The sequence below is a fragment of the Equus quagga genome, chromosome 17 (assembly GCF_021613505.1).
Source record: "Equus quagga isolate Etosha38 chromosome 17, UCLA_HA_Equagga_1.0, whole genome shotgun sequence".
Lineage (NCBI taxonomy): Eukaryota > Metazoa > Chordata > Mammalia > Perissodactyla > Equidae > Equus > Equus quagga.
The window spans coordinates 879,691-904,731 of record NC_060283.1 but is presented as its reverse complement, the minus strand read 5'-3'; the positions used below and the strand labels follow the sequence as shown (position 1 = coordinate 904,731).

Genomic DNA, 25,041 nt, shown 5'->3' with positions numbered 1-25,041 from the left:
TTAGGCAGTTAGGGGGGAAGGTCAAAGTTTCTTTCAAGTCTTTTATTCTTAAAAATAATCAAGGCAAGGCAGAGAGACAGATTTTGGGGTGGCAGACGGGATGTCAGCAACATGGGGTAGCGAGCTCTTCCCTTTGTCTTTCCCCCTTTGAACTGCAATTAAATTGACATTCATTGACCAGTGGAGGATACCCACACAGCACAGCAGGACGCCTGGGAGACCCATGCAGCTATCCACCTGAAGGTGGATGAACTGGCTCCCCGGGAAGTGGTGGAGATAGTGGTAGCAGGTGGAATCTGCAACTTAATACTGCCACAAACATGCTGGCAGAAGAGCAGTTCATCAAACACCATGAAAGCCTACAGCAGCAATTCATAGCAGAAGGAGAGTGACAGATCTCCAGAAACCAACCCTGAAGTCACAGAAATTTACAACCTGAATGACAGAGGATTCAGAATAGCTGTCATAAAGAAACTGAATTACAAGGAAACTCAGAAGGAATTCAGTGAGCTCAGGAATAAAATTAATGAGAAGGAATACTTCACCAAGAGATTGAAACTATAAAAAAAAAACAGGAAGAAAATCTAGATATGAAGAACACAATTAATGAGATAAAAAATAGTCTAGAATCCTTAAAAAATAGAGCTGACATTATGGAGGACAGAATTAGTGATTTAGAGGATAGAAATACAAGAAATGCTTTAGGGGGAGGAGGAAAGAGAACTAAGATTTTTTAAAAATGAAGGAATTCTTTGAGAAATATCTGACTCAATTAGGAAAAGCAACACAAGGATTATAGGTATTCCTGAGGGAGGACAGAGGGAGAAAGGAGCAGAGAGCTGTCCAAAGAAATAATAGCTGAGAACTTCCCAAACCTGGGGAAGGAACTGGACTTACAAATACATGAAGTCAATGGAGCTCCTAATTACATCAGTGCTAAAAGACCTTCTTCAAGGCATATAAAAGTAAAACTGGCCAAAATCAATGACAAAAAAAAAATGTTAAGGGCAGCAAAGCAGAAGAAAATAACCTACAAAGGAAGCCCTATGAAGCTTTCAGCAGATTTCTCAGCAGAAACCTTACTGGCTAGGAGAGAATGGAATGATATGTTTAGAATACTGAAAGACAGAAATTATCAGCTGAGAATACGCTATCCAGAGAAACTATCCTTCAGATACAATGGAGAAATAAAAGCTTTCCCAGATAAACAAAAGCTGAGGGAGTTCATTGCCACTAGACCTCCCCTACAAGAAATGATGAAGCCCTCATACCTGACACAAAAAGGCAGAGGTCTACAAAGCTTTGAGCAAGGAGATAAATAGACAAAATCAGAAAACTACAGCTCTCTTTCAGAACAGGGTAGCAAATAATTATAGCTTAAAAGGTAAAGGGAAGGAAAGCATCAAAAGTAACTGTGCACACTTCATCTTAGTCACAAACTCACAGCACTAAGTCAGGAATGTAACTTAAGAAATTAAATATAAAACACTTGACCCCAGCCTCACCCCACTTCCTAAACTTGAGAGTCAATTATTTTCATTTTATAGCCATTTCTTCTCATATTTACTTTAAAAAATATGATTACTTATTAATTCTAAATTACATATTTATACCATTTATGCGTGTCCTTTCCCATTTAGTCATTATTTATTGACTTTTTACTATGGAAGATGAGGATTTAACTTACCCAAGCTTTCCTTCTTCCATTCTCTAGTGTGTCACAATGTTATATCTAATTGATGTATAGCATTTAACATCTGAAAGTATTCTTCTCAGCTGAGAATATGGTTCAACTTTTAATTTCTTTGGAGAAAGAACTGTTGTCTTTGACTTTGCTTACTTTTTAATGCATCTGTTGCTCTTCAGCCCCAGGTTTGGATGTGACTGTAAGACCCCCCTTCACGTGGTCAGATGCAGCAGGTAGCCTCTCAGCCTCTCCTTTCCCTGTTGGGAATGTCCTTCCTGGAGTGGTCAGTTCTGCTGTCAGGTCATTGCTCATGCTGCCCTCTGTGACTTCTCTTCACCCTAGTGCCGAGGGGCTTCTCTCTGGCTGGACCTCTGTTCTTTGGAGTCTGCGTCTCTCTCCTCTAGGCTTGTGTGCATTTGCACTCAGTTTGGTGGTGCATGTCTTTTGTGCACCTGAGGAAGAGCATGTAGGAGGTAAAATTGTTTCTGAGATTTCGCAGTTTTGAAAAAAAGTGTGTTTTTTATTATCATCCTTAATTCAGAATTTGGCTTGGGTAGAATTTAGACTGGAAATAACTTTTCCTCAATTTTGAAGGCATGGCTCTGCTCTTGGTTTCCAGTGGTCTGAAATTTTAAGATGCTGTACCCAGGTGTGGTGGTTCATGACATTGTTCAGTGTGGAAACTCATGTGCTTTGGGTTTGGGGGAAATGTTCTTGTTTTGTTTCTTTGATAATTTCCTTTCACTTTCTCCTTTTTTCAGTAATCCTCTAATAATAGCTGAAATTTGGACCTCCTGGCTTACATTTTCTTGGCTTTCTATCACTCATCTTTCATTTCTTAGTCCTTGTGATGTTCTGTTTTCTGAGACTCTCATCTTTGCCCTCTAGCCCTTCTTTAGAATTTTTTATTTCTGCTATCACTTTTATAATTTGAGGGCTTTCTTATTGTCTGAGTGTTCCTGTTTTGGTGACATCTGGTTCTTAAAGCTGTATTTTCTCTTATCTATGTAAAACTATTCATTGTTTTGGAGTTTCCTTCTCGGCATAGCCTCTTTGCTCTGAATTCATTTTCTGTAGGTTTGTTTTGGTCTCTGTCTCATGCTGTGAGACCTTCCTGGATGCCTGGTGGTCGTTATCTGTCCACTCACACGTACCAGCATCAGCCAGCATGGGCAGGAGGCCCCACTGCACGGTGACGGATGAGGGATCTCTCTTTCGTTTGGGGTGCATACATGTCAGTCATCCTTTCAGTCTTCCTCCGAATAACTCTTCAGACTCCTCTCTTGTTTGGTGGGGTGGGTGGGCATTGTAAGCCTGGCTGCCGTTATTCTGGGAGGTAGTGTCTCCACATTTAGTGAATCTGTCACTCAGTTGTGACTTTTTTTTTTAAGATTGGCACCTGAGCTAACAACTGTTGCCAATCATCTTCTTTTTTTTTCCTGCTTTTTCTTCCCAAATCCCCCCAGTACATAGTTGTGTATTTTAGTTGTGGGTCTTTTTAGTTGTGGCATGTGGGACACCACCTCAGCATGGCCCAATGAGTGGTGCCATGTCCATGCCCAGGATTTGAACTGGTGAAACCCTGGGCTACCGAAGCGGAGCATGTGAACTTAACCACTCGGCCACGGGGCCGGCCCCAGTTGTGCTTTTCTTAGGATGGCACCTCACCCTGCCACTCAGGGTGTCACCAGGCCTGCAGCTTCTGTGTTCCTGCATTTCCAGAGGGGAATTCTCTTGTCTTCTGCTGGGATTGCCTGGCTGCAGGGTCTGGTGGAGGGAGTCTGCTGCTCCTTATATGGACTTCCAGCCCATGCTCCTGATGTCTGCCTCCTGAAGCACCTGGCACCTTCAATTCCTGAGCCTTTTCTGGTTCTCTGTGAGAAGGTTCACTTTAACTGGTCCTCCGTCCTGCGGGCAGCTGGGTTCCAGCTTGCTCTGTTAGGCTGAGTCAGTTACCACTTGACCATCTCTTGCAAGGGTCCAAAATTGGGGTGACTGCTCTTGTCATACAGTCTTCTCCTTTTAAGTACGTTTTTGACTAGTTTTATATATTATACATCCACAGGGACCTTCATGGCCTTTATGGCCATTATTTATACTTGGATTAATCACTCCTTGAGAGAAAGCTTTGGGAAAGAATAATTTGACTTTTAGTGCTTTTATTTTTTTTTTATTTTTATTTTTTTAAGATTTTATTTTTTCCTTTTTCTCCCCAAAGCCCCCCGGTACATAGTTGTATATTCTTCGTTGTGGGTCCTTCTAGTTGTGGCATGTGGGTTGCTGCCTCAGCGTGGTTTGATGAGCAGTGCCATGTCCGCGCCCAGGATTCGAACCAACGAAACACTGGGCCGCCTGCAGCGGAGCGTGCAAACTTAACCACTTGGCCACGGGGCCAGCCCCTATTTTTTAATTCTTAAAAATACCTTTTATTATTAAATCTAATTTGGGCAGGTGGCTCTTACTATAAAGCTTGTTTGGCATGTATTTCTAAGTGGAATTTTAAAAAGAACTGTGACTCTGTGGCATTTATTCTGGTTTTTACCTGAAGCAAGCAAGCAGGGAAGACCTTGTTTTCCATTAAACAGAACAATACAGTATATATTTTTGCATCCCCACTTCTTACAGGTTTAGTTTGCAGTGCTCTGAAACACAGAAATCAAAGCAAGGGAGATAGGTATGTGATAGGATTGTTTCAGTGACATGATCTGTGTTGATGAGGCAGTTTCTTGCTGGTAATGGAAGATAGTAAATGGAAATTTCGCTTTATGATTAAGTCAGTAAATTCTATTAATGGTAATGGTGAGTCAATCCAGGGGAGTTTGGATACCTAAATTTTCCGAAGAGTTACTTTAAACCCTGAACTTAAACTTTTAAAAATAGAAATATTTTTTACCCTATACTTCATCATGGTAGAGGCTGAAAGGGAGACTGCCTGAGGTAGGGTGTTCATAGAAGGCCTCTCTGAAGGAGTAGACTTGTGAGCTGGATCCTGAAGCTGTCTTGGACCAGCCTGCTGAGAGGAGAAGGGCTGGGGGTAGGGGGGGCAGTAAAGAACTAGTTCTCCTTCAGAACTTGAAAGACCCGCTCAGCTGAGTGTAGTGAATGGGAGGGAGAGAGGCAGAAGTGAAGGCAGATTGCTGGGTGGAGGCTAGAATGTGCTGGGCCTTGAAGGCCCTGGCAATGAGTCTGTTTCTTTTAGGTGTCATATAGGAAGCTGCTGAGGAAAATCAAATGAATGACAGCTCTAATTATATTTAAAAGGCTTCTCTGTGGAAAATAGGTTGGAGGAGCCCAGTTGTGGAAAGTGAAAGTTGTTATAGTCCAAACAAGAGACGTTGGTGGCAATGGAGATGGTGAGAATAGAGCATTCCTTTGGAGGAAAAATGGACAAAATTCACTGATAGGATGGATGTGAGGAAGAGGGAGGACTTTGAAGGAGAGTTTTCTGTTGGAGATAAAAACATCACCTGCATTGGTGGCGATTCCAGGGCTCAATAAGTGTTAGTTGTTTTCTAGCTCAATTTCTTAAAAGTTCTTGGAACAGTTTTTAGCATGTTGTAAGTACTCAGATGCATTTGCTCTTACAGATGCTGTATGCTGGGCACTGATTGTTCACCAAATGTCTTTTGGGCACCTACTAAATACCAGGCAGTGTCCTGGGTTCTGAGACTACAGCAATGAAAATAGACAAAACTTACTGCTCACATGGAGCTTATATTCTTGTGGTTGGAGAAAGAACATAATGAAGAAAATGATGTTGTATATTAGAAGACAGTAAGTACAATAGAGAAAAATTAAGGAGAGAAGGTGATGGGAAATATGGGGTTGTGGGTTTTCAGCTTCAAATAGGGTCACCAGGATTGGTCTCACTGTGAAGGTAAGATTTGAGCAAAGACTTGAAGGCACTGGGCCACATAGAAGTTAGGGGGAAGACATCTTGGACAGAAGGAACATCAAGTACAAAGGCCTTCATGAGGGAAGATAGCCAGTATATAGAGGAAACAGCAGGAGGCCTGTGGGGCTGAAATAGAGTGAGCCAACAGGAAGATAGTAGGAGGTTAGGTCAGAGGGGTAATGGAGGTGGGGGGACAGGTGGTGTAGGACCTTGTGTCGAACATTATAAAGACTGTGGCTTTTTTTTTGGCATATGAAACACGAAGGGTAATGACTCATGGTTCCTATCCTTGGAATAGCTCAAGCCCTTGTAATGCAGTGTGGTAAGTGGTGTGAGATGAATAGTGAAAGTGAGTGACTATCAGCTTAGGAGAGGGTGGTCAGGTATGATAATACAGGAGTAATGCTTGGGTCAGGTCTTGCTAAGCTGACAGGGTGTAGGGGCATGATCCAGGAAAGGGAGGAAGACAATGCGTCACACTGCAGACAGGTGTGAGTGGCAGCAGGATACCCTCAAGGAGTTGTGGGTAGTTCCTAGTACGAGTAGTGCCTTGTAGGTGATGGGATGTGGCAGGAGACCAAGGTAGGAAAGGCAGGCCAAAACCAGATTATGGGGAATCTCCTCTCTAGGATGTGGACCATTAACATATATTTTTTTAAAGATTTTATTTTTTCCTTTTTCTCCCCAAAGCCCCCTAGTACATAGTTGTATATTCCTAGTTGTAGGTCCTTCTAGTTGTGGCATGTGGGACGCTGCCTCAGCATGGTTTGATGAGCAGTGCCATGTCCGCGCCCAGGATTCGAACCAGTGAAACACTGGGCCGCCTGCAGCGGAGCGCCGAACTTAACCACTCCGCCATGGGGCCAGCCCCCAACCATTAACATATTTTAAGCAGGAAAGTGACATCGTGCAATTTATTTTTTATTAGTATAATAGTCATTTGAATGAGGATGGATTTTAGACTAGGCTTGGAGGCAGGAAAGCCAGTTAGGAAAAAATTGATTGCTGTGGTCTAGAGGAGATGGTGAGGGTCTAAATCAAGGCAATAGGAATGGAAAGGTAGGGGTGGATTTTGGAGATTTAGAAATCAAAATTGACAGGAGGCATGAATAGTGAAGTACTCTTTATTCATAGTGGCTTTGAATCTATAGCAGAAATGCCGTTTAGGTAGAATGGTGGAGAGAGGACGTCTGTAAATCTACTCTTCCATAAAAGCAATGAAAACACTGGTAAAAATGGTCCAAATCAACTTTGTCAGAACTCTGGAATTGAACCAAAGGCTGAAACAAGGAGGATTTATTCAGGAGAAACTGCTAGACCTCTAACTTGACCTACTCTCATTCTCTTCTCCCATGATTGTAGCATTGAAAATTGTCATCCTCACAACCAGATAGCTATGAAAATCAGCAGCCTTGCAGCCGTTGAGGGGGACAGATCAGATTTGGAGCCTTCCTAAAAGTCCCATTCTCAGACTGTTATTACTATTTGACCTGTCTTGCAGCTTTCTGGAAAAACCTCATTTGCAGAGCTTATTGTTATTTGACCTTGCTTAGTGGGAAAAGCTCTGTCCTTAGTGTGTTTGTGGAAAACAATCAGTGGCAATTGTTTAGTATCAGAGTTGGGGGCAAACGGGAGTTTGGCCAAAATCTTAAAAGGAAGGTGTGAAGAATGACGTGCCGTTAGGGGGCTTTGAAAGGTCTGATGGAGTCCTGTGGATTTAGAAGGCTGCACGTTTAGAAGACTGCATGTGCCAAAGGAAGACTTGAGAGGGCCTCAGTCTCTCACCTCTGGCTAATCTTGGGTCCCTTTACAAATAAGAAGTGAAGGCACAGGCAGAATTGTAACTGTTGGAGTATTGAACATGTTTCTTGGCAATGTCTGGCACTTTTTGGTTCAAGACATTTAAGCAAATCCCTGACCAGTCATTAACTGACCATTAAGCTAACTGAGCAAAGACTTTAGTAGCTGTAAATGATAGGGAATTACAGACTTTAAAGAACTAGTTCAGGAAAGTCACTAAACAAACAACAGTGGTAGCAGCAACAACAACAACAGTAACAGCAAACAGCAAACAGTACCTGAGAAGGGGGGGAAATCTGATTTCCAGAGTTGCCACATTACATTATCTAAAATACCCGGTTTTCAATAAGAAATTATGAGATGCACAAAGAAACAGGAAAATATAGTCTTTACGCAGGAAAAAAGTAGTCAATGGAAACCATCCTTGAAAGGTCCAGCTGTTGAATTTAGTAGACGAGGACTTTAAATTGGCTATTATAAATATGTTCTAAGAACTAAAAGAAGCCATGTCAAAAGAACTAAAGGAAAATATGAGAATGATGTCTCATCAAATAGAGAATATCAATAAAAACCAAATGGAAATTCTGGAGTTGAAAATACAATAAATAGAGGGGCTAAATAGCAGATTTGGGCTGACAAGAAGAGAGAATAGGTTTGTTAAGATAATTAAATTAAGATGTATATTAAGGTAAATATAGACCTATTTTGAGTAATAAAAAGTGAAAAGATGAAGAAAAAGGAACAGAGCCTCAGAGACCTGTGGGACACCATCAGGCATACTGATATATTCATAATTGGAGTCCCATAAAGAGAGGAGAAGGAGAAAGATGCAGAAAGAATATTTGAAGATATAAATTTGCCAAATTTGGTGACAAACATTAATGTAAACATCCAAGAATACCTCCAAACAGGATAAAGTCAAGGAGCTCAATCCCTAGACACATGGTAGTCAAACTGCTGAAAGTAGCAAGAGGAAAATGACTCATCATCATCTTCAAGAGGTCCTCAAGATTAACAGCTGGCTTCTCATCCATAACCATGGAGACCAGAAGGCAGTGGGTTGACATATATAAAATGCTGAAAGGAAGAGACTGTCAATCAATAATTCTGTATCCAGTAAAACCATCCTTCAAAAATGGAGAAATTAAGATATTGCTAAATAAACAAGAATGAGGGAATTTGTTGACAGCTGACCTGCTCTACAGTAAATACTAAAGGGAGTCCTTCAGGCTAAAATGAGAGGACACTAGATGGAAGAATACATGTAGAAATAAAGAGCAGTGGTAAAGACAGCTACATAGATAAATATAAAAGACAGGATAAGAATGTTTTTGTAACTTTTTGTTTTCTATTTGATTTAAAAATCATATACATAAAACAATTTTAATTGATTTTAATACAGTTTAAATAAAACTGTACTGATGGGCTCATAATGTGTGAAGATATAATTTGTATGACAATAATAATGCAAAGGGGGGGAACAGAGCTATATTGGAGCAATATTTCTCTATACTATTAAAATTAAGTTTGTATTAACCCAAACTAGGTTGTTTTAAGTTAAAGTGTTAATTATAATCCTCAGGCAACTACTAAGAAAGTAACTAAAAAAAGTAGTAAAATAAACAAGGAGTTTAAAATGGTGCACTAAAAAATATCTATTTAACACATCAGAAAACAGTGATGGAAGAATACAGGAACAAAGATATAAGACACAGAAGAAATATAGCAAAATGGCAGATGTAAATCGTATGTTATCAGTAATTATCTTAAGTGTAAATGGATTAAACACTTGAATTAAAAAGCAGAGATTGGCAGAGTGGATTAAAAAAAACATGATCCAACTATGTACTGCCTTCAGGAGACACTGTAGATTAAAAGATACAGATGAAAGGGAGAAAATAATATGCCTACAAATAGTAACCAGAAGAGAGCTGGAGTGGCTATAGTAATATCAGACAAAATAGATTTTAAGACAAAAATTATTACTGGAGACATAGAAGAACATTTTATAATGATAAAGGGTAAATCTCTCAAGAAGATACATCAATTATAAATAGATCTGTTTCTAATAACAGAGCCCCAAATGCATGAAGCAAAATACATGAAGAATTGAAGAGAGAAATAGATAATGTAACAATAATAGTTGGACACTTCAATACCCTACTTTCAGGAATAGATACAACTAGACAGAGGATCATCAATGAACAGAAGACTAGAACAGCACTATAAACCAACGAGACCTAGTAGACATCCATAGACTACTCCAGCCAACAAGAGCAGAATACATACATTGTTCTCAAGTGCACATGAAACGTTATTCAGAGAAGACCATATATTACGTCATGAAAAAAGCTTCAATAAATTTAAAAGGGTTGAAATCTACAAAGTATATTCTCCAACCACAATGGAGAAATTAGAAATCAGTAACAGGAAATTTGGGAAATTCATAAATATGTGGAAATTAAACATACTTCTAAATAACCAGTGTGTCAATGAAGAAAACAAGGGAGAATAAATATTTGAGATAAATGAAAATAAAAACACCGCATACCAAAACTTATGGGATGCAGTGAAAGCAGTGCTTGGTGGAAATTTATAGCTGGAAATACCTACATTAAAAAAGATCTCTAATCATTAACCTAATAATCTGCCTTAAGAAACCAGAAAACGAAGAGCAAACAAAACCCAAAGCATTCAGAAAAAAAGGAAGTAACAAAGATTAGATCAAAGATTGGTTCCTTGAAAAGATCGACAAAACTGACAAACCTTTTGGTAGCCTGACCAAGAAAAAAAAGAGAGAAGGCTCAAATTGCTAAAGTCAGGAATGAAAGAAGGGGCATTACTACTGACTTTACAGAAATAAAAAGGATTATAAGAGAATGCCATGAATAATTATATGAAAAATTAGATAACTTAGATAGGATGGAGAAATTCCTAGAAAGACACAAATAAACTGACTCAAGAAGAAATATTTGAGTAGATTTATAACAAGAGATTGAATTAATAATTTAAGAACTTCTCACAAGAACAAACCTTGACCCAGGTGGCTTCACTGGTGAATTCTACCAAACACTTAAATAATCAATACGAATCCTTTACAGACTCTTTGAAAAAATAGAAGAAGAGGGAACACTTCCCAATTCATTCTATGAGGTCAGTATTACCCTGATAGCAAAACCAGACAAAGACATCACAGGAAAGAAAACTACTGGCCAAAATCCATAGTGAATATAGAAGTCAAAATCCTCAGTCAAATACTAGCCAACTGAATCCAGCACATATAGAAAAGATTATACACCAGGTCCAAGGGAGATTTATCTCAGGAATTTAAAGTTGGCTTAACATCTGAAAAATCGGTGTAATTCACCGTATTATACAATAAAGAACTAAATACACATGATCGTATCAATAGATGCAGAAAAACCATTTAACAAAACCTAATACACTTTTATGATAAAAAACCCTCAACAAACTAGAAATGGAAGGGAACTTCCTTGACTTGATAAAGGATATCTATGAAAAATCTACAGCTAAGGTCCCACTTCATGGTGAAAGACTGGACGTTTCCCCCTAAAGTCAGGGACATGACAAGGATGTTTGCTCTCACTGCTTCTATTTAATATTGTACTGGAGGTTCTAGCTTGGGCAGTTACAAATGAAAAAGGAATAAAAGGCATCTGGGTTGGAAAGGAATAGGTAGAATGATCTCTATGTATATCTGCTTTTGTCTTGCATATAGAAAATACTAAAGAATCTTAGGTTAGAATTATAAATGAGTTCAGCAAGGTTGCAGGATATAAAACCAATAGAGAAAAATCCATTGTGTTTCTGTACACCAGCAATGAAGGAAACAATTCCATTTATTATAGCATCAAAAAGAATAAAACGTGTAACAATAAGTTTTAACAAAAGAAGTGCAAGGCTTGTACACTTAGTTACAAAATATTGGTGAAAGGAAGTGAAGGAGTCCTCAATAAATGGAAATATATCCCATGTTCATGGATTGGAAGAGTTACTATTGTTAAGATATCAACAATCCCCAGTTGATCTATAGATTTAATGCAGTCCTTATAAAAAAAATCCTAGGTGCCTTTTTTCCTGAGACAAGGTGATCTTAAAATTCATATAGAAAGGTAAGGGACCCAGAGTAGTCAAAATAGTCTTGAAAAAGTAGAACAAAGTTGGAGGATTCACTTCCCTATTCCAGAGCTTAAAACAAAGTGATCAAGACCGTGTTGTTCTGGTATATAGATCAATGGAATAATATTGAGAGCACAGAAATAAACCTTTACGTTTTTGGCCAGTTGATTTTTGACAAGAGTGCCAAGACAATTCATAGGGGAAAAGAAGTCGTGGGTCATAAACCTAAATGCAAAAGCTGAAGCTATAAAAATCTTACAAGAAAACGTAGGAGTAAATCTTTGTGACCTTGGGAAATGGTTTCTTAGATATACAACAAAAGTATAAATAGAGATAAAAAATTAATTGGACTTCATCAAAATTAAAAACTTTTGTGCTGCAAAATACTATCAAGAGAGTGAAAAGACAACCCAAGAAGGAGAGAAAATACTTGAAAATCATGTACCTGATAAAAGGCTTGCATCCAGAATATCTAAGATGAATAACCCAACTAAAAACAGATAAAGTATTTGAATATACATTTCTCCAAAGTAGGTATATCAATGTCCAATAAGCACATTAAAAGCCATTAGGCAAATGCAAATCAAAACCACAATGAGATACCTTTTGATACTCACTAGATGGCTATAACAAAGGAGAAGGACAATAGTAAGTGTTGACAAAATTGTGTAGAAATTGGAACCCTCATTCTTTTCTGGTGGTGATGTAAAATGGTACTGCCCTTTGGGAAGACATCTTGTCACTTTCTCAAGATGTTCAACATAGAATTATCATATGGCCCAGCAAGTTCACTCTGTGTCCACCCAAGAGAAATGAAAACTGATGTTCACACGAAAACTTGTACATAAGTGTTCATACCAACATTATCTCTAATAGCCAAAAAGTGGAAACAACCCAAATATCCATCAAATGATGAATGGTTAACAAGATGTGGTATATCCATATAATGCAGTATTCTGCAGTAAAAGGAGATGAAGTACTGATTCATGCTACTTGAAAACATTATGCTGAGTGAAAGGAGCCAGTCACAAATACCACACAATGTATGATTCTGTTTACATAAAATGTTTAGAAGAGGCAAATCTATAGAGATAGAAAGTAGATTAGTTGTTGCCGGGGGCTGGAGGAGGGAGGGGTTGGTGAATGACTGCTAATAGGTATGGGGTTTCTTTTTGGGGAGATGAAGATTTTGTAAAATTAGATTGTGGTGATGGATGCACAACTCTGAATATACTAAAAGCCATTGAATTATATGCTTTAAATGAGTGAATTGTATGATATGTGCACCAGATCTCAATAAAGCTGTTAAAAAAGATAGAATACAGTTAACATTTGTCAGACTCAAATGCGGCTTTGTCTTCCGTGGTGTAACAACTTGTAGTAATCTTTGAAATCTTTTATTCCAGTTTGTTGTGGTTGAGGATTTCTGTTCTGAGGCCCCTCCTTCCTGTGCATTAATAAAGAGAAAATGTAGGGAATATCCCTGGTGGTGATCATGACAGCCTCCTGGGGTCAGACCGTGCTTCATGTGTGCTTTCATTGTTATCTTACCAGGTCCTCATCGCAGCCCTTTGATGGGTGGTACTCCCGTTTGATGAAGGAGAAGGTGAGATGGAGAGAGGTTAAGTTGATGGTCCAGGGTCACGTCACCAGTAAGACAGGGAATGGCATTCCAGTCCAGGCTGGGTTGCAGAGTTTGCTCTGTTGACCTCTGTCCTGACCACCTTCAGTACAGTGTTGAGGAATGATACCTTCCTTCAAAAATAGGCTCTTGTAAAATTTGTAAATTTCAGATTTATTACCTTAGGATTTTGGCGGTTTGGTATTTTTATAATAAGCTGTGATAGGCTCCTGTACTCTTTCTTTCTGAATTTAGGCTCTTCCCAGAACACTAATACTGTCAGTTGATTAGTTCAGCTTGCAAACAAGAAGAAATCATTAACCAGCATGTTATTCTAGAAGATGACCAGAGGCGCTAATTCTAAAAATCCAAGAGCTTTTTCAAAGCCTGTCCCCAGGGTGCATTCTTTGCTACTTACTGGGCCCAGATTGTAGCTTGTTTTTGGGCAGTGGCTGTGGGCTGGTCTGGGTTACTCATTAGCCACCAGAGCTCCTAAGTCCGTTGTGGGAATTGCTTGTTAGAAGCGCGGTGTCCTCAGTGGCCAACAGACCTGCTGCATTTTAGATAGAGGTGACGCAGGGTGGAAAGACCAGGATCTCTTCAGTGTGGAGCAAAGATCAAACCACAAGCGTGGCAGGGCTTACCACTGCCCGCAGGTACTCCTGCGGATGCTCTTCTCTTTCAAAACTGGTTTCTGAAGTCAGGCCAGGGCAGGAACTCCCTCCACCACCCCCAAAGCAAATTCTTTACCTAAAAAGATAAGGTTTTTTGCTACATCTGCTCCCAGCAGTATGGGGCGGCTGGGGTTGTTGGTGAGGCCCTCTGCCTGGAGAGAAGTGCAGCTTGAGTGAGCATGAACTAGCCTTTGCCAGGGAAGCTCCTGATGGGCCCCAGTGCACAGATTGCTCTGCGGTGTCCTCACCCCACCATGCACAGTGGGAGAGGTGTCCTTCCAGGGCACTTGGCTAAACTTTGGACATAACTATTGATTCAGATGTGTTAATCTGCGTGTGGACTATCAGTCATCCATAGTCATACTAGATTTTTCTGAGAACCTTACCTCAGGTAGGTGTGTTTGAACCCGTGTGGCAGCTTTCCCGATGGAATTCCCCTGTGGCTTTTCTAGGCTTTAACACTTAGGGACAGCCTTGCTCAGCTGAGTAAAAGCAACAGCCGCCATCCAGATAAGGGCTAGTGTTTGTGGGCTTAGGTGCTGGGCACTGTGTGAGGCTTGTACTCCTTGATCCTCATGGTGGTGTCTCTACCGTGAGACGAAGGCATTGAGGCAACAGCCTAGACCTGAGCCCAGATGGGCTCCAGCTCCGGGCCCTCCACCGTCTGTGTCCCTGCACCATCTCATGAGCTCCCAGGCAGGCAAACCTGCCTCTCCTCGTGGGGCTGCCTTGGTCATCCTGCCCTGTGGGGGATGTACCTGTTGAGGTGGGAGAAGCGGCTGGGGACAGTGACAGGAAGTGTCTGAGAGACTAGAATTCACTGTGGCAACACACAGGGGGGCCCCTAACCGTGTTGGGGGGTTAAGGGGGTTTCTCAAAGAGGTGACAACCTCACTGCTTAGTTGGAGGAGAGGAGGGGCAACTATTGTAGAGGTGGTAGAATGCCTGAGGACCAGGGTTGGGGAAAGCAGGCATGGCTGGGGCTCCAGTGAATCTCTCTGGGCTGCCCCCTTAAGGGAGGGAGAGTGAATGGTGAGCAGGGCCCAGAACCGTGGGGCCTTCAACATAGGCCACACAAGGGGTGTGGACCGCATCCTCTGCCCTTGGAAGAGACTCGGGTTTTGTACATGGGAATCCATGGACAGATGGATCCAAGGACCCTGCCGGAGGTAGGAGAACATTCAGCTTCAGCTTGAACATTTCTGGAGTTGGGGAGTCCATTGCCTCACAAGGCACTCGACTTCTATTTTTTCTTTTTTGTTGTAAAGTAAAACACAGATACAGAAAATCACACAAAACCCATGTTTAAAGATGAATGAATTATTATAAGGGGAACATAATTGTGGCTTCCACCCAGGTAACCACCCCGGAAGCCCTGCCACATGCTCTGTCCCATTCGCCTACCCGCAAGCCTACCACCAGGGCTGGGTTCTTTGTGTCCTTTATAGGTTTCTCAACCAAGGGGGTATCCTGAACACTATGGTTTGGTCTTCCTGTTTCTAAACATTCTGTGTTCTTTAATCTTTTAATCTGTGCCCATTTCTTTTCCTTACAATGGTCTGTTGAAGACCCGGAACGTTAAGTTGTAGCGGTCGTGGCGTGTTTCACCACGTTCTTGGCTCTCCGGCAGCTGGCTCCAAAGGCCACATCACATGGAGCTGCCCCTCCGCCAGACTCCAGGTGGTGCCCTGCTCTTTCGTATGGGGCTCTTGCTGTTTCTGGCCGATTCTGTTTTTGTGGGGCTAGCAGCTGTCCACGTCCTCTGCCTGGCTCCATTCATTCCTTTGGGGAGGCAAAATGGTGATATTCTCGTTCAGCAATTTCTTTTTCATCGACTTGTAATTGTTTTATAAAGAAACCTTTCCCTGTAGGTACTGTCTGATTCCCCAGGGGATGGTTCATCTGGAAGAGGCAGGATAGCTCATTCTTTCTCTTTATTTACCAGTTTTCACGATAACTTGTTCCTTAACGTCTTCTGAAGTCAGGTGACCAATTAGGTGGTTTTTTTTTTTAAAGATTTTATTTTTTTCCTTTTTCTCCCCAAAGCCCCCTGGTACATAGCTGTATATTCTTCGGTGTGGGTCCTTTTAGCTGTGGTATGTGGGACGCTGCCCCAGCATGGTTTGACGAGCAGTGCCATGTCCGCGCCCAGGACTCGAACCAACGAAACACTGGGCCGCCTGCAGCAGAGCGCACGAAGTCAACCACTCAGCCACGGGGCCAGCCCCTAGGTGTTTTTTTAAATGTAATTTTGAACTCACAGATTTTAATGTTTTTGTGAATTTTGATCATTGGTCTTTTTATCTTTTTTGAAGCTCAGGCTGTCCCGCCTTTGGTTAATGGAGTCTCTTTATTAGGGTGCTGAGTGTTTTTGCCGTGGCTCTGGTGGTCTGTGGTCTTTGACAATCCTCCGTAGGCAGCAGATCCAGGCTTGTCGTGTGCCTTGCCCCAGTCCTGGAGCCAGCACTTTCTCCAGGAAGCCTAGTTGGGAGAAAAGGTGCTCCCAGACCATAGTCTGGGTGTGGTGGTGCTCGTGGCTCCCAGGCATAATCCTTCTAACTGCTCTAGGAAATATACATACTTGTCTTCAAGGGAAGATGCCTCCTGAGGTTGTTGTGGACTGCCGCTTAAGTTCAGGATGGTGAGGGTTTTCCCTTGAACTTCTTCCACACCAGGAATCTCAAGGATGCTGGGGATGATCCAGTTAGACTGTGTCCTCATCACTCATGAACTTTATCCTGGGTTGCACCCACGACAGGCTCTGACCCCACCACTGTCACTGTGCACTCATCCAGTCCCCCCTCCTGCCCCGCCCTGGAGCAGCTGTGCCTGATCTAAGTGTATCATCTGAGCGATGCTGTTACTGCACGCGCTCCCTTTCACCCTCACTTCAATGCTTGATGCTCACTCAGTTCCTTCGATCATGTGCTCGCTAACTTTGGATGTTGGAAACTCATTCTCTGGATGCGAAAAGGGCCTGGGGCACATCATTGCTCTCAGTTCTCACAAGTTGTTGAGGTTGGTACACTTGAGGCTAATTGTGCTGGATGTGAAATCCCTGCCTCACATTTATTTTCCTTGCATATCTTAAGTGTTTTCACCCTTTTCTTCTGGTGTAAAGCGATGCCACAATCTGAGGGTATCTGGTTTTCTTTGTTGTATAAGCTGCTTGCTCTTGTTTACTGGATGTTCAAAGGATTTTTTTCTTTTTCTTTAAAGTCCAATAATTTTATTAGGCTATGTGCTGGTGTATATTATTTGGGGTCGATATTCACAGGAATGAGGTGTGGTTTTTTACGTGGTTTGAAATCTTTAGTTTGTTTAATTTCAGGAAGGCATTTTCAAAGGCGTGTGTTAGTCTGCTCCACTGCTCAGTTGGTTGTCTTCCTGAGGGACACCTACTATCCATATGTTGCATCTTTGTCTGTTTTCAATATTTGCTACTTTCTTTTGAATTCTTTATCTGTTTCTTCATTTCTTTTTGAGTTAAGTAATTTTCTTTTTTTTCATTTTCTGTTTCTTTCGAGACCCCTGTCGTGTTTATTTGTTCTTTTATTCTTCATTTCTAAAATGATTTATTGTTGATTTTTTTTCGGTGAGGAAGATTGGCCCTGAGTTAACATCTGTTACCAACCTTCCTCTTTTTTTTTTTTTTTTGCTTGAGGAAGATTGTCCCTGAGCTAACATCTGTGGGAATCTTCCTCTATTTTATATGTGGGATACTGCCACAGCATGGCTTGATGACCATTGTGGAGGTCTGTGCCCGGGATCCAAACTGGCAAACCCTGGGCTGTCAAAGCGGAGTGTGTGAACTTAACCACTATGCCACCAGGCCGGCCCCCTAAAATGATTTTTATTTCTAATTTTCCTGATTTCTTTTACCTAATATCTGAGGTTTTCTAATGGACTTTTGAATGTCTTTTATACTTTGTTGACGTCTGTTAGCGTATTTCAAAATGGAGGGCTCCAATTTTGATCTATTCTTTGGGGACTTCTTTCTGAGGAGCTTTCATTGTTTGTAGGAACAATGTCCGTTGTTCTGCTCTTTGTTCTCCTTTTTGTTGTGGTCTCTTTGTATGGAATTTGACCTCCGTAGCTTCGTGTGGCTTATTTTTCTGTGAACTTAGTTTTCTGAGCTGTCCGTGGAGGCACAGCCCAGGGTGGCTTTTCTGCTGCACACAGCTCTCCTCTGCTGGCGTCCCTGGCTCTGCCTGCCTGCTCCTGTGGACCCTCCGTGTCCCGTGTCGCTGTGTTCCTCTCTGCTCAGTGTGGACTCCAGGCCTGGAGGCTCTGCTCAGTGGGAGGCCGGGGCCAGGCCGCTCCAGCCCACTGGTCCTCTCACTCAGCCCTCTGAGCTAACCTGGTTCTGCTTAGGGCTCTCCTGTCCTCAGGTCTGGCTGATACGCCGTTCTTTTCTCTGTCTTCTCGTACGCAGATGTATTGCCATGAGGTCTTCTGGCTTTCAGTGATTTTCCCCTTGAGGGAACTGCGCTCAGAGATGTGAAGTAATTTACCATTGGTTGCAGAGCAAATTAGAGGCCGCTCTTGGATTCCAGCTTCACATGCCTGGCTCTGAAGCCTGCTCTTGTCATCATATGCCTGTGCCTCTCCAGGAGAACCTTGACCTGCCCTGATTGAGAAAAAATGTGTGTGTGTTTGTTGTAAATTGGCCAATTAAAGAAAAAGCTTTGGATGAAAAGCCCTAGCTTCTTGCCCAAGCCCTGTCTTGTTCCACAGAGGGTGTGTGGTTTAGCCGTTTGTTTCTATTGCTCCTGGTGGTTTCCCCATAACTCTAAATTATATGCTTTTAGTTATTTTGCGATTTATCAATCTTGAGTAGTATCTATAGATTTCCCTCGTGGAGATGATTTAGCTCATTTTGCATTATTTTTTCTTTCTGCTGCCTTCCCGTCTTTTTATTATTTCTGCTCTAGATCTGACCCTTTGTGACTCTCTGCACAATTAAGTTCCTGCCACCCAGGGGGTTTCTTCACTAGGACTTGGGTAGGTAGGGTGCACACGCCAGAGGGAGGGGCTCAGACACAGATTCCTGGACACCTTGTTGGAGACACACACGCATGCACACACAGGCACACACGTGTGTGCCCTCCTATGCACAGGGCTTTGCTTGTACACTCCAGGCTGTGTGACGCTGCCTGCAGTCTTTGTGGGTATGGCAGAAGGCTCCCAAGACATTGTTTTCATGGCCCTTTCAGCCAGATCCAAAAGGCCTACCTCAGCAAACATACTACTTTTTAAGAAAAAGTTTTCTGTTGACCCGTCACTCACAGTCCTCAGGCCCGCTGCTCTACACGGTGCTCCTTGACTCCTCAGGGGGCCTTCAGCTGCTCAGCTTCTTACAGATGGAGGAGCTGGGGCGCTGCTCTGACCAGCCCTCTGGCTACACGAGGTCAGGGCTGGGAAGAGAGAGTGACTGGCAAAGGAGATTTGGGTGTCTCCTCCCAGCCTGCACTCCTTGTTCCCCAGAGCTGACTGCTATGCTTGTTTTATTAAAGGTCTCCAGCCTCCACCCTCACCCCCAACTGGAATGGCAGCTCCCCAAGGGCAGGAAGTACTGCCTTAACCTGTAAGTCCCAGCACCCCGAATAGTGCCGGGCGAGTGAGCCGGCCACATGGTCCTGTCTGACCAGCCACTCCATTGGGGGCTTGCTAGGGTAGGATCGGCTCAAAAGAGTGTTCCTTTAATTTAGCAGATATTAAACTCCATTTATTAGTAAGTTAGTAGTGAAAGATAAGTGCTGTTTGGGAGTGTCCTGGAGAGAGGGAGCTTGCCTTCTGGGAGAGGCGAGATAAGTTCCAAGAGGGGCTGTGCTAGAGGCTGAGCCGAGTGGATGGCATTTCTGGAGGAGGGCATGGGTGAGCCCAGTGGCTGTGCCTCTGTGAGCACCCGGGGCTGGGAGTCTTCTGGGGTGGTGGCTGCTGTGGAAGCCTTTCTTCCCACTGAAAATACAATCACTAAACCAAGGGCTCGCCTGGAAAGGGTCTTTAATAGTAAACTTTATTCCTTCTTTCAGAACGTGATGGAAATTTACACAGACTTGTTTGTGCATGCGACTTACTTTATCCTGTGTGATGAATAATTTCTTGTATTTTTACAGTACTTGTTAAGATGAATAGACTCAAAAAAATCGCCTGTGCTCTCTAGGCCTCAGTTTCCACAGTTAGTCAAGGTGGAGGAAAACTGAATATGGTTCGATCTCCAGTCCACGTCGGACATGTTCCATACATGCAAATGTTCGTTGAATTAAGGCTAATTTAGCAGTAGATCTAGGATGCAGCTAGAGTTTGTCATAAATATAATGTACCTTTCATCCCTTTTTCGTATAATGGAGCATTCCTAAACTTCAGTGAATATTATAAAAGTGAACTTATCAGATTTTGTCGGCTGGTGAATTTCATAAGGAAGGAAAATTGGAAGCCTGCAGTAGTTGAAACTTTATACTTTGGAAAATTATCTATGGCCGTAAAAGTCAGTTTTAAGAGTAAACTATTAGCTGATAATGATTTATTGTGGAAAACATTCAGCAGGTATTTTGAGTGCTTCCAATTCCAGAACTGTGGCAAAAGATGGAGTTAAAAATGGTGCCAGCAATCACTTCCCCTCATGGAGTGGCTGCTTTCCTGGGTGGTGCTTATGGACTAGCCTGGCGCTGTCAGGTTTGCGGGTCTGCCTCAGGGCCTCCGCACTGGCTTTGGTTGGAGCAGATTGCTTCTTTCCTTGGGCTCCTGACAGCGGTGATTCTGCCTTTAATGGTGATGTGTCAGTCTTGTTAGGGAATGGGCGTTTGTTTAGAAATCAGTTAAAGTAAGAACGCATTTGTGTTCTCTTTTTCTAGGCAAAAGTAAGGAAGCAGAAATAAAGAGAATAAACAAAGAGCTGGCAAACATTAGATCAAAATTTAAAGGTAAGTGTGTCATGAAACGTTCTGTTGTAAATTTTGTATATGGTAGGGGCTTAATCTTTTAGTGTCATCTTTATGTTTTTTCACTTCAAACTAAAGTTTAGTTCTCAGTTAGCATGTTTACTATCATGGCTCTGTTAAAATTAAAGAGTGTTTAAAGTCAAGCCATTGGTTATTCTTGAGTTGTTTGATGGTTTGTGTGCAGTTGATCAGATAGCGTGACCCCTCCAGGGACCCGATCTTTTCCTGGAGCTGGAAGGACGCTAATCTAGAGCGGCTCCTTCCGCTCGTGGCCTCTTCTCCAAAAGGGCCAGGAGTGGTGTGAGCCACAGACCCAATGTATTAGGGGCTCAAAGTATGATCTCAAATGAAGAAATGCTCTCCCTGAGGCTGCTCATTATTTGTTTGAAGTATTATCAAGTGATCTGAGCACTTCCTGTGTTGAAGTGTTTTCCGCTGTTAATGAAATGAGTAACGTACCATGTTACCTAATCCACCCAGGTAGACCGCCTTTCCGTAAGCCAGTTTCTGGGGAGTACACCTTCCCTGAACATCCTCATTTTGAAGATTGTAAAGGGTAGATTTTCAGACTTTAGGACATATTTGTGAAAGGCTTGTTATCCTTTAAGCCTTAGTTTTTCAGTTAATTTTTACAGGTTTGAGACCTGGTTCAAGTCTCTGAGCAGACTTTAGCTGTGAGAGTGGCTAAAATTGCCCAGAAACAATGAATAGAGGAGAGGGCTAGGATTGAACCCTGAGGAACTGGAGGGACAGGCAGAGGGTGAATTTCTTGGAATGGATGCTTTTTCAGGGCTTGAGAATGGATATCCTGCTTTATCAGGTGATGCAAAAACAAGTGGGATTTGAGCTGTTACTAACTGGTATATCCCCTGTTGAGCCCTAGGGAGAGTAATATGGTTAATATTTTTAACCAGGTCCAAAGATCCTCTAGATGGTCTGTGAAACTCCTGAAATTGTGTGTGAAATGGTTTGCTTATATATATTTGTTTTTTTGAGGGTGGGGGTGGTGTCTATAACTTGTCTTGCTTTTAGAAAAATTTTTCATTAATTTTTTTTTTAACAAAGACTTCTATAATAAAGACTTTATTTTTTTTTAGCGCAATTTTAGGTTCACAGCAAAACTGAGAGGAAGGTGCAGAAGTTTCCTGTATACCCCCTGCCCCCATGCACGCACAGCCTCCCAGTATCACCATCCCCCACCAGAGAGGGAAGTTCGTTACAGTGCTTGAACCTACGTTGACATGTCGTCATCACCCCAAGGTCCACAGTTTACATCAGTATTCACTCTTGCTGTTACATATTCTGTGGGTTTGGACAAATGTATAATGACGTGTGTCCACCATTCCAGTGTTGCGCAGATTAGTTTCACTGTCCTAAAAGTCCTCTGTGCTCCGCCTGTTCGTCCCTCCCTCTCCGCTAACCCCTGGCAACCACTGGTCTCTCTATTGTCTCTGTAGTTTTGCCTTTTCCAGAATTTCATAAAGTTGGAATCATACAGTATGTGGCCTTTTCAGATTGGCTTCCTTCACTTAATAATATGCATTTAAGTTTCCTTCATGTCTTTTCATGGCTTGATGGCTCATTTCTTTTTTGTGCTGAATGATATTCCACTGTCTGGATGGAGCACAGTTTATCCATCCACCTACTATCGGGCATCTTGGTTGCTTCCAAGTGTCAGCACTTGTAAATAAAGCTGTTGTAAACATCTGTGTGCAGGTTTTTGTGTGGATGTAAGTTTTCAGCTCCTTTGGGTAAATACCAAGGAGTGTGATTGCTGGATCGTGTGGTGAGAGCATTTTAGTTTTGTTAAGAACCACCAAACTGTCTTCCAAAGTGGCTGTACTGCTTTGCAATCCCTCCAGCAGAGAAGGAGAGTGTCTGTTGCTCCGCATCCTCACCAGCATTTATCGTTGTCAGTGGTCTGGATTTTGGCCACACTGGTAGGTGTGTAGTGACATCTTACTGCTGTTTTAATTTGCATTTCTCTGATGACATGTGACGTGGAGCTTATTTGTGCTTATTTGCCATCTGTACATCTTCTCTGGTGAGGTGTCTATAACTTTCATTGCTTCTAAAAGGGAGGGACCATGATGTGGTGGTGAAGAATGAAGTTGCCCCGACTACCCCAGATTCATTTCCCCGCCCCAGTGATGCTTATTTGCTGTGTCACTTTGTCAAGTTACTTACTCTTCTGCGTCTTTTTCTCAGCTGTAAAATGGGGTACTGATTATCTCAGGCTGGGTTCTCCATTCAGCAGACCCTGAGATGGGATTAGAGGATGAAGATTGATTAGAGAGGACCACCAGTGAAAAGTAGAGGGAGGAAGCAGGGTCAGAGAGAGCAGGGAAGCCTCAGATGGAGATGCTGGTCTGCTGAAGTTGTCACTGGCCCATTAGGGAGCTTTGGAGTGAAGATTGCCTCTTAGAGGAGTCTGGCATTGGGTGGGAATGGGGCTGAGCCCTTGTCCTGCCCCCTTGAAAGCTGAGGAAGGCAGAACCTGACAAAGCTAACCCCTGTCGCTGGCCGTACTCTTGGCAGCTCCAGTCCCTTTTTGAAGGGAGAGTCCGTGTCTGCTTCACTAGTTGTGTTTATATGCAGAAATATATATAAATTCCTCAGCAGAAAGTGAGAGCCTAACAAATGTTAATCATGTTGTTATTATAAAAAGAGGTCATTGCCCTTCGATGGTAATCTTCAAAGCGTCTGTATAAATGTTTTGGGACAAACAAGACTTTAGTTTCTTCGCCTTCATGCCTGTCTAAGCTAAGGCTGCCTAGATAGGGCAGGAGGCTCCCTCTTACTGTTCACCAGCTGGTGTTTATTGAGCATGTGTATGCCCTGAATGGTAGCAGACAAGAGAAAACCTTGTCCTCAGAGAGTGTGCCCTGGGGAGCTTCCCGTTATGGTAGCTGAGATGATTTAGATCTGTGCTGTCCAGTAGAAATATAGTGCAAGTCACAAACACACACACACCTAATTCCAAATCTTCTAGTAGCCATGTTAAGTAAAAAGAAGCAGATGAAACTAATTTTAATGTATTTTATTTAACTCAATATACCTAGAATATTATCGTTACAATGTGTAATGAATAAAAAAAACTTACTGAGATGTTTTACATTTTTTCACACCAAGTCTTCGAAGTTTCATGTGTGTTTTACACTTAGAGCACACCCAGTTCAGACCAGCCATAGTCAATTGCTTAGTAGCTGTGTGTGGCTAGAAGCTGCCACTTTGGACAGTGATGCAGACGTAGACCAGCTCTTCCACTGAAAACAACTTAAAAAGAGACACAGGATTTAAAAAAGTCTTGAAGCATCATAGAGTAACAAGAAAAAAGAATCACTGGGCCTTATGTGGGAGAAGGAAAGTGCCCACGGAAGCAAGTGCAGCACTCAGCTGTTTGTGCCTTGAGAGCATTTGGTAATCCCAAAGAAACAGCTACGAAACAGAGCTCTATTTTTGATGACCTTGGAAGTCTGTAGGGGTGGTTGTCCATCAGAGTGATTTTGCCCTCCAGGAGACATTTGGCAAGACCTGGAGGCATTTTTGGTTGTCAGAACTAGGGATGGGGTGTGCTACTGCCATCTGGTGGGTGGAGGCCAGGACGGTGCTAAACACCTTACAGCCCCCCATTAAGAATTATCTGGCCTGAGATGTCAAAGTGCTGAGGTTGAGTAGCTCTGGTCTAGAAGGAGAAAAGTCAAAGCCCAGAGCCCACCAAAGTAGAGACCCCCTTCCACTTTAGACTGAGGCCCTCCAAGGCAGTGCCCTTAGGGCAAGAGTGAAGTGGAAGTGAGCCCGTCCTGTCATAGACTTGCAGCTGGGCTTCTAACCTCTGGATGCTCTGCAGAACCTCAAGCCTTGAACTTAAACTAAGGTAAGAAAAACAGGCTTCTCTGGAGGAAGATATTGTCATTGTAGGCTGCAAATGATTCCTACAGATAATTTTTCACATATAATGTCCATCATGCAGTCACAGATAATCAGGCACACAGAGATGCAAGACGTGATGAGCAAGAACCAGCAGAGACAGCAGAAACAGAATCACAAAGACCTCTGACACCAGATTCAGATTATGGTAGAGAACTAGCTTTACCATTTTTTTTTTTAAAGATTGGCACCTGAGCTAACAATTGTTGCCAGTCTTCTTTTTTTTTTCTTCTTCTCCACAAAGCCCCCCAGTACATAGTTGTATATTCTAGTTATGGGTGCCTCTGGTTGTGCTGTATGGGATGCCACCTCAGCATGGCCTGATAAGCGGTACTGTGTCTGCGCCCAGG

General features: G+C 42.3%; 1 protein-coding gene across 3 annotated transcripts in view; it reads left to right on the top strand.

The window, feature by feature from the left end:
• AP2A2 (adaptor related protein complex 2 subunit alpha 2) overlaps positions 1–25,041 on the top strand; it is a 96,819-nt gene that overhangs the window by 11,418 nt on the left and 60,360 nt on the right. For all 3 annotated transcript variants that reach the window (XM_046643285.1, XM_046643286.1, XM_046643288.1), the window contains exon 2: positions 20,675–20,743. In XM_046643285.1, coding sequence (XP_046499241.1) covers positions 20,675–20,743 — 69 coding nt within the window. The remainder of the gene's footprint in view (positions 1–20,674; positions 20,744–25,041) is intronic.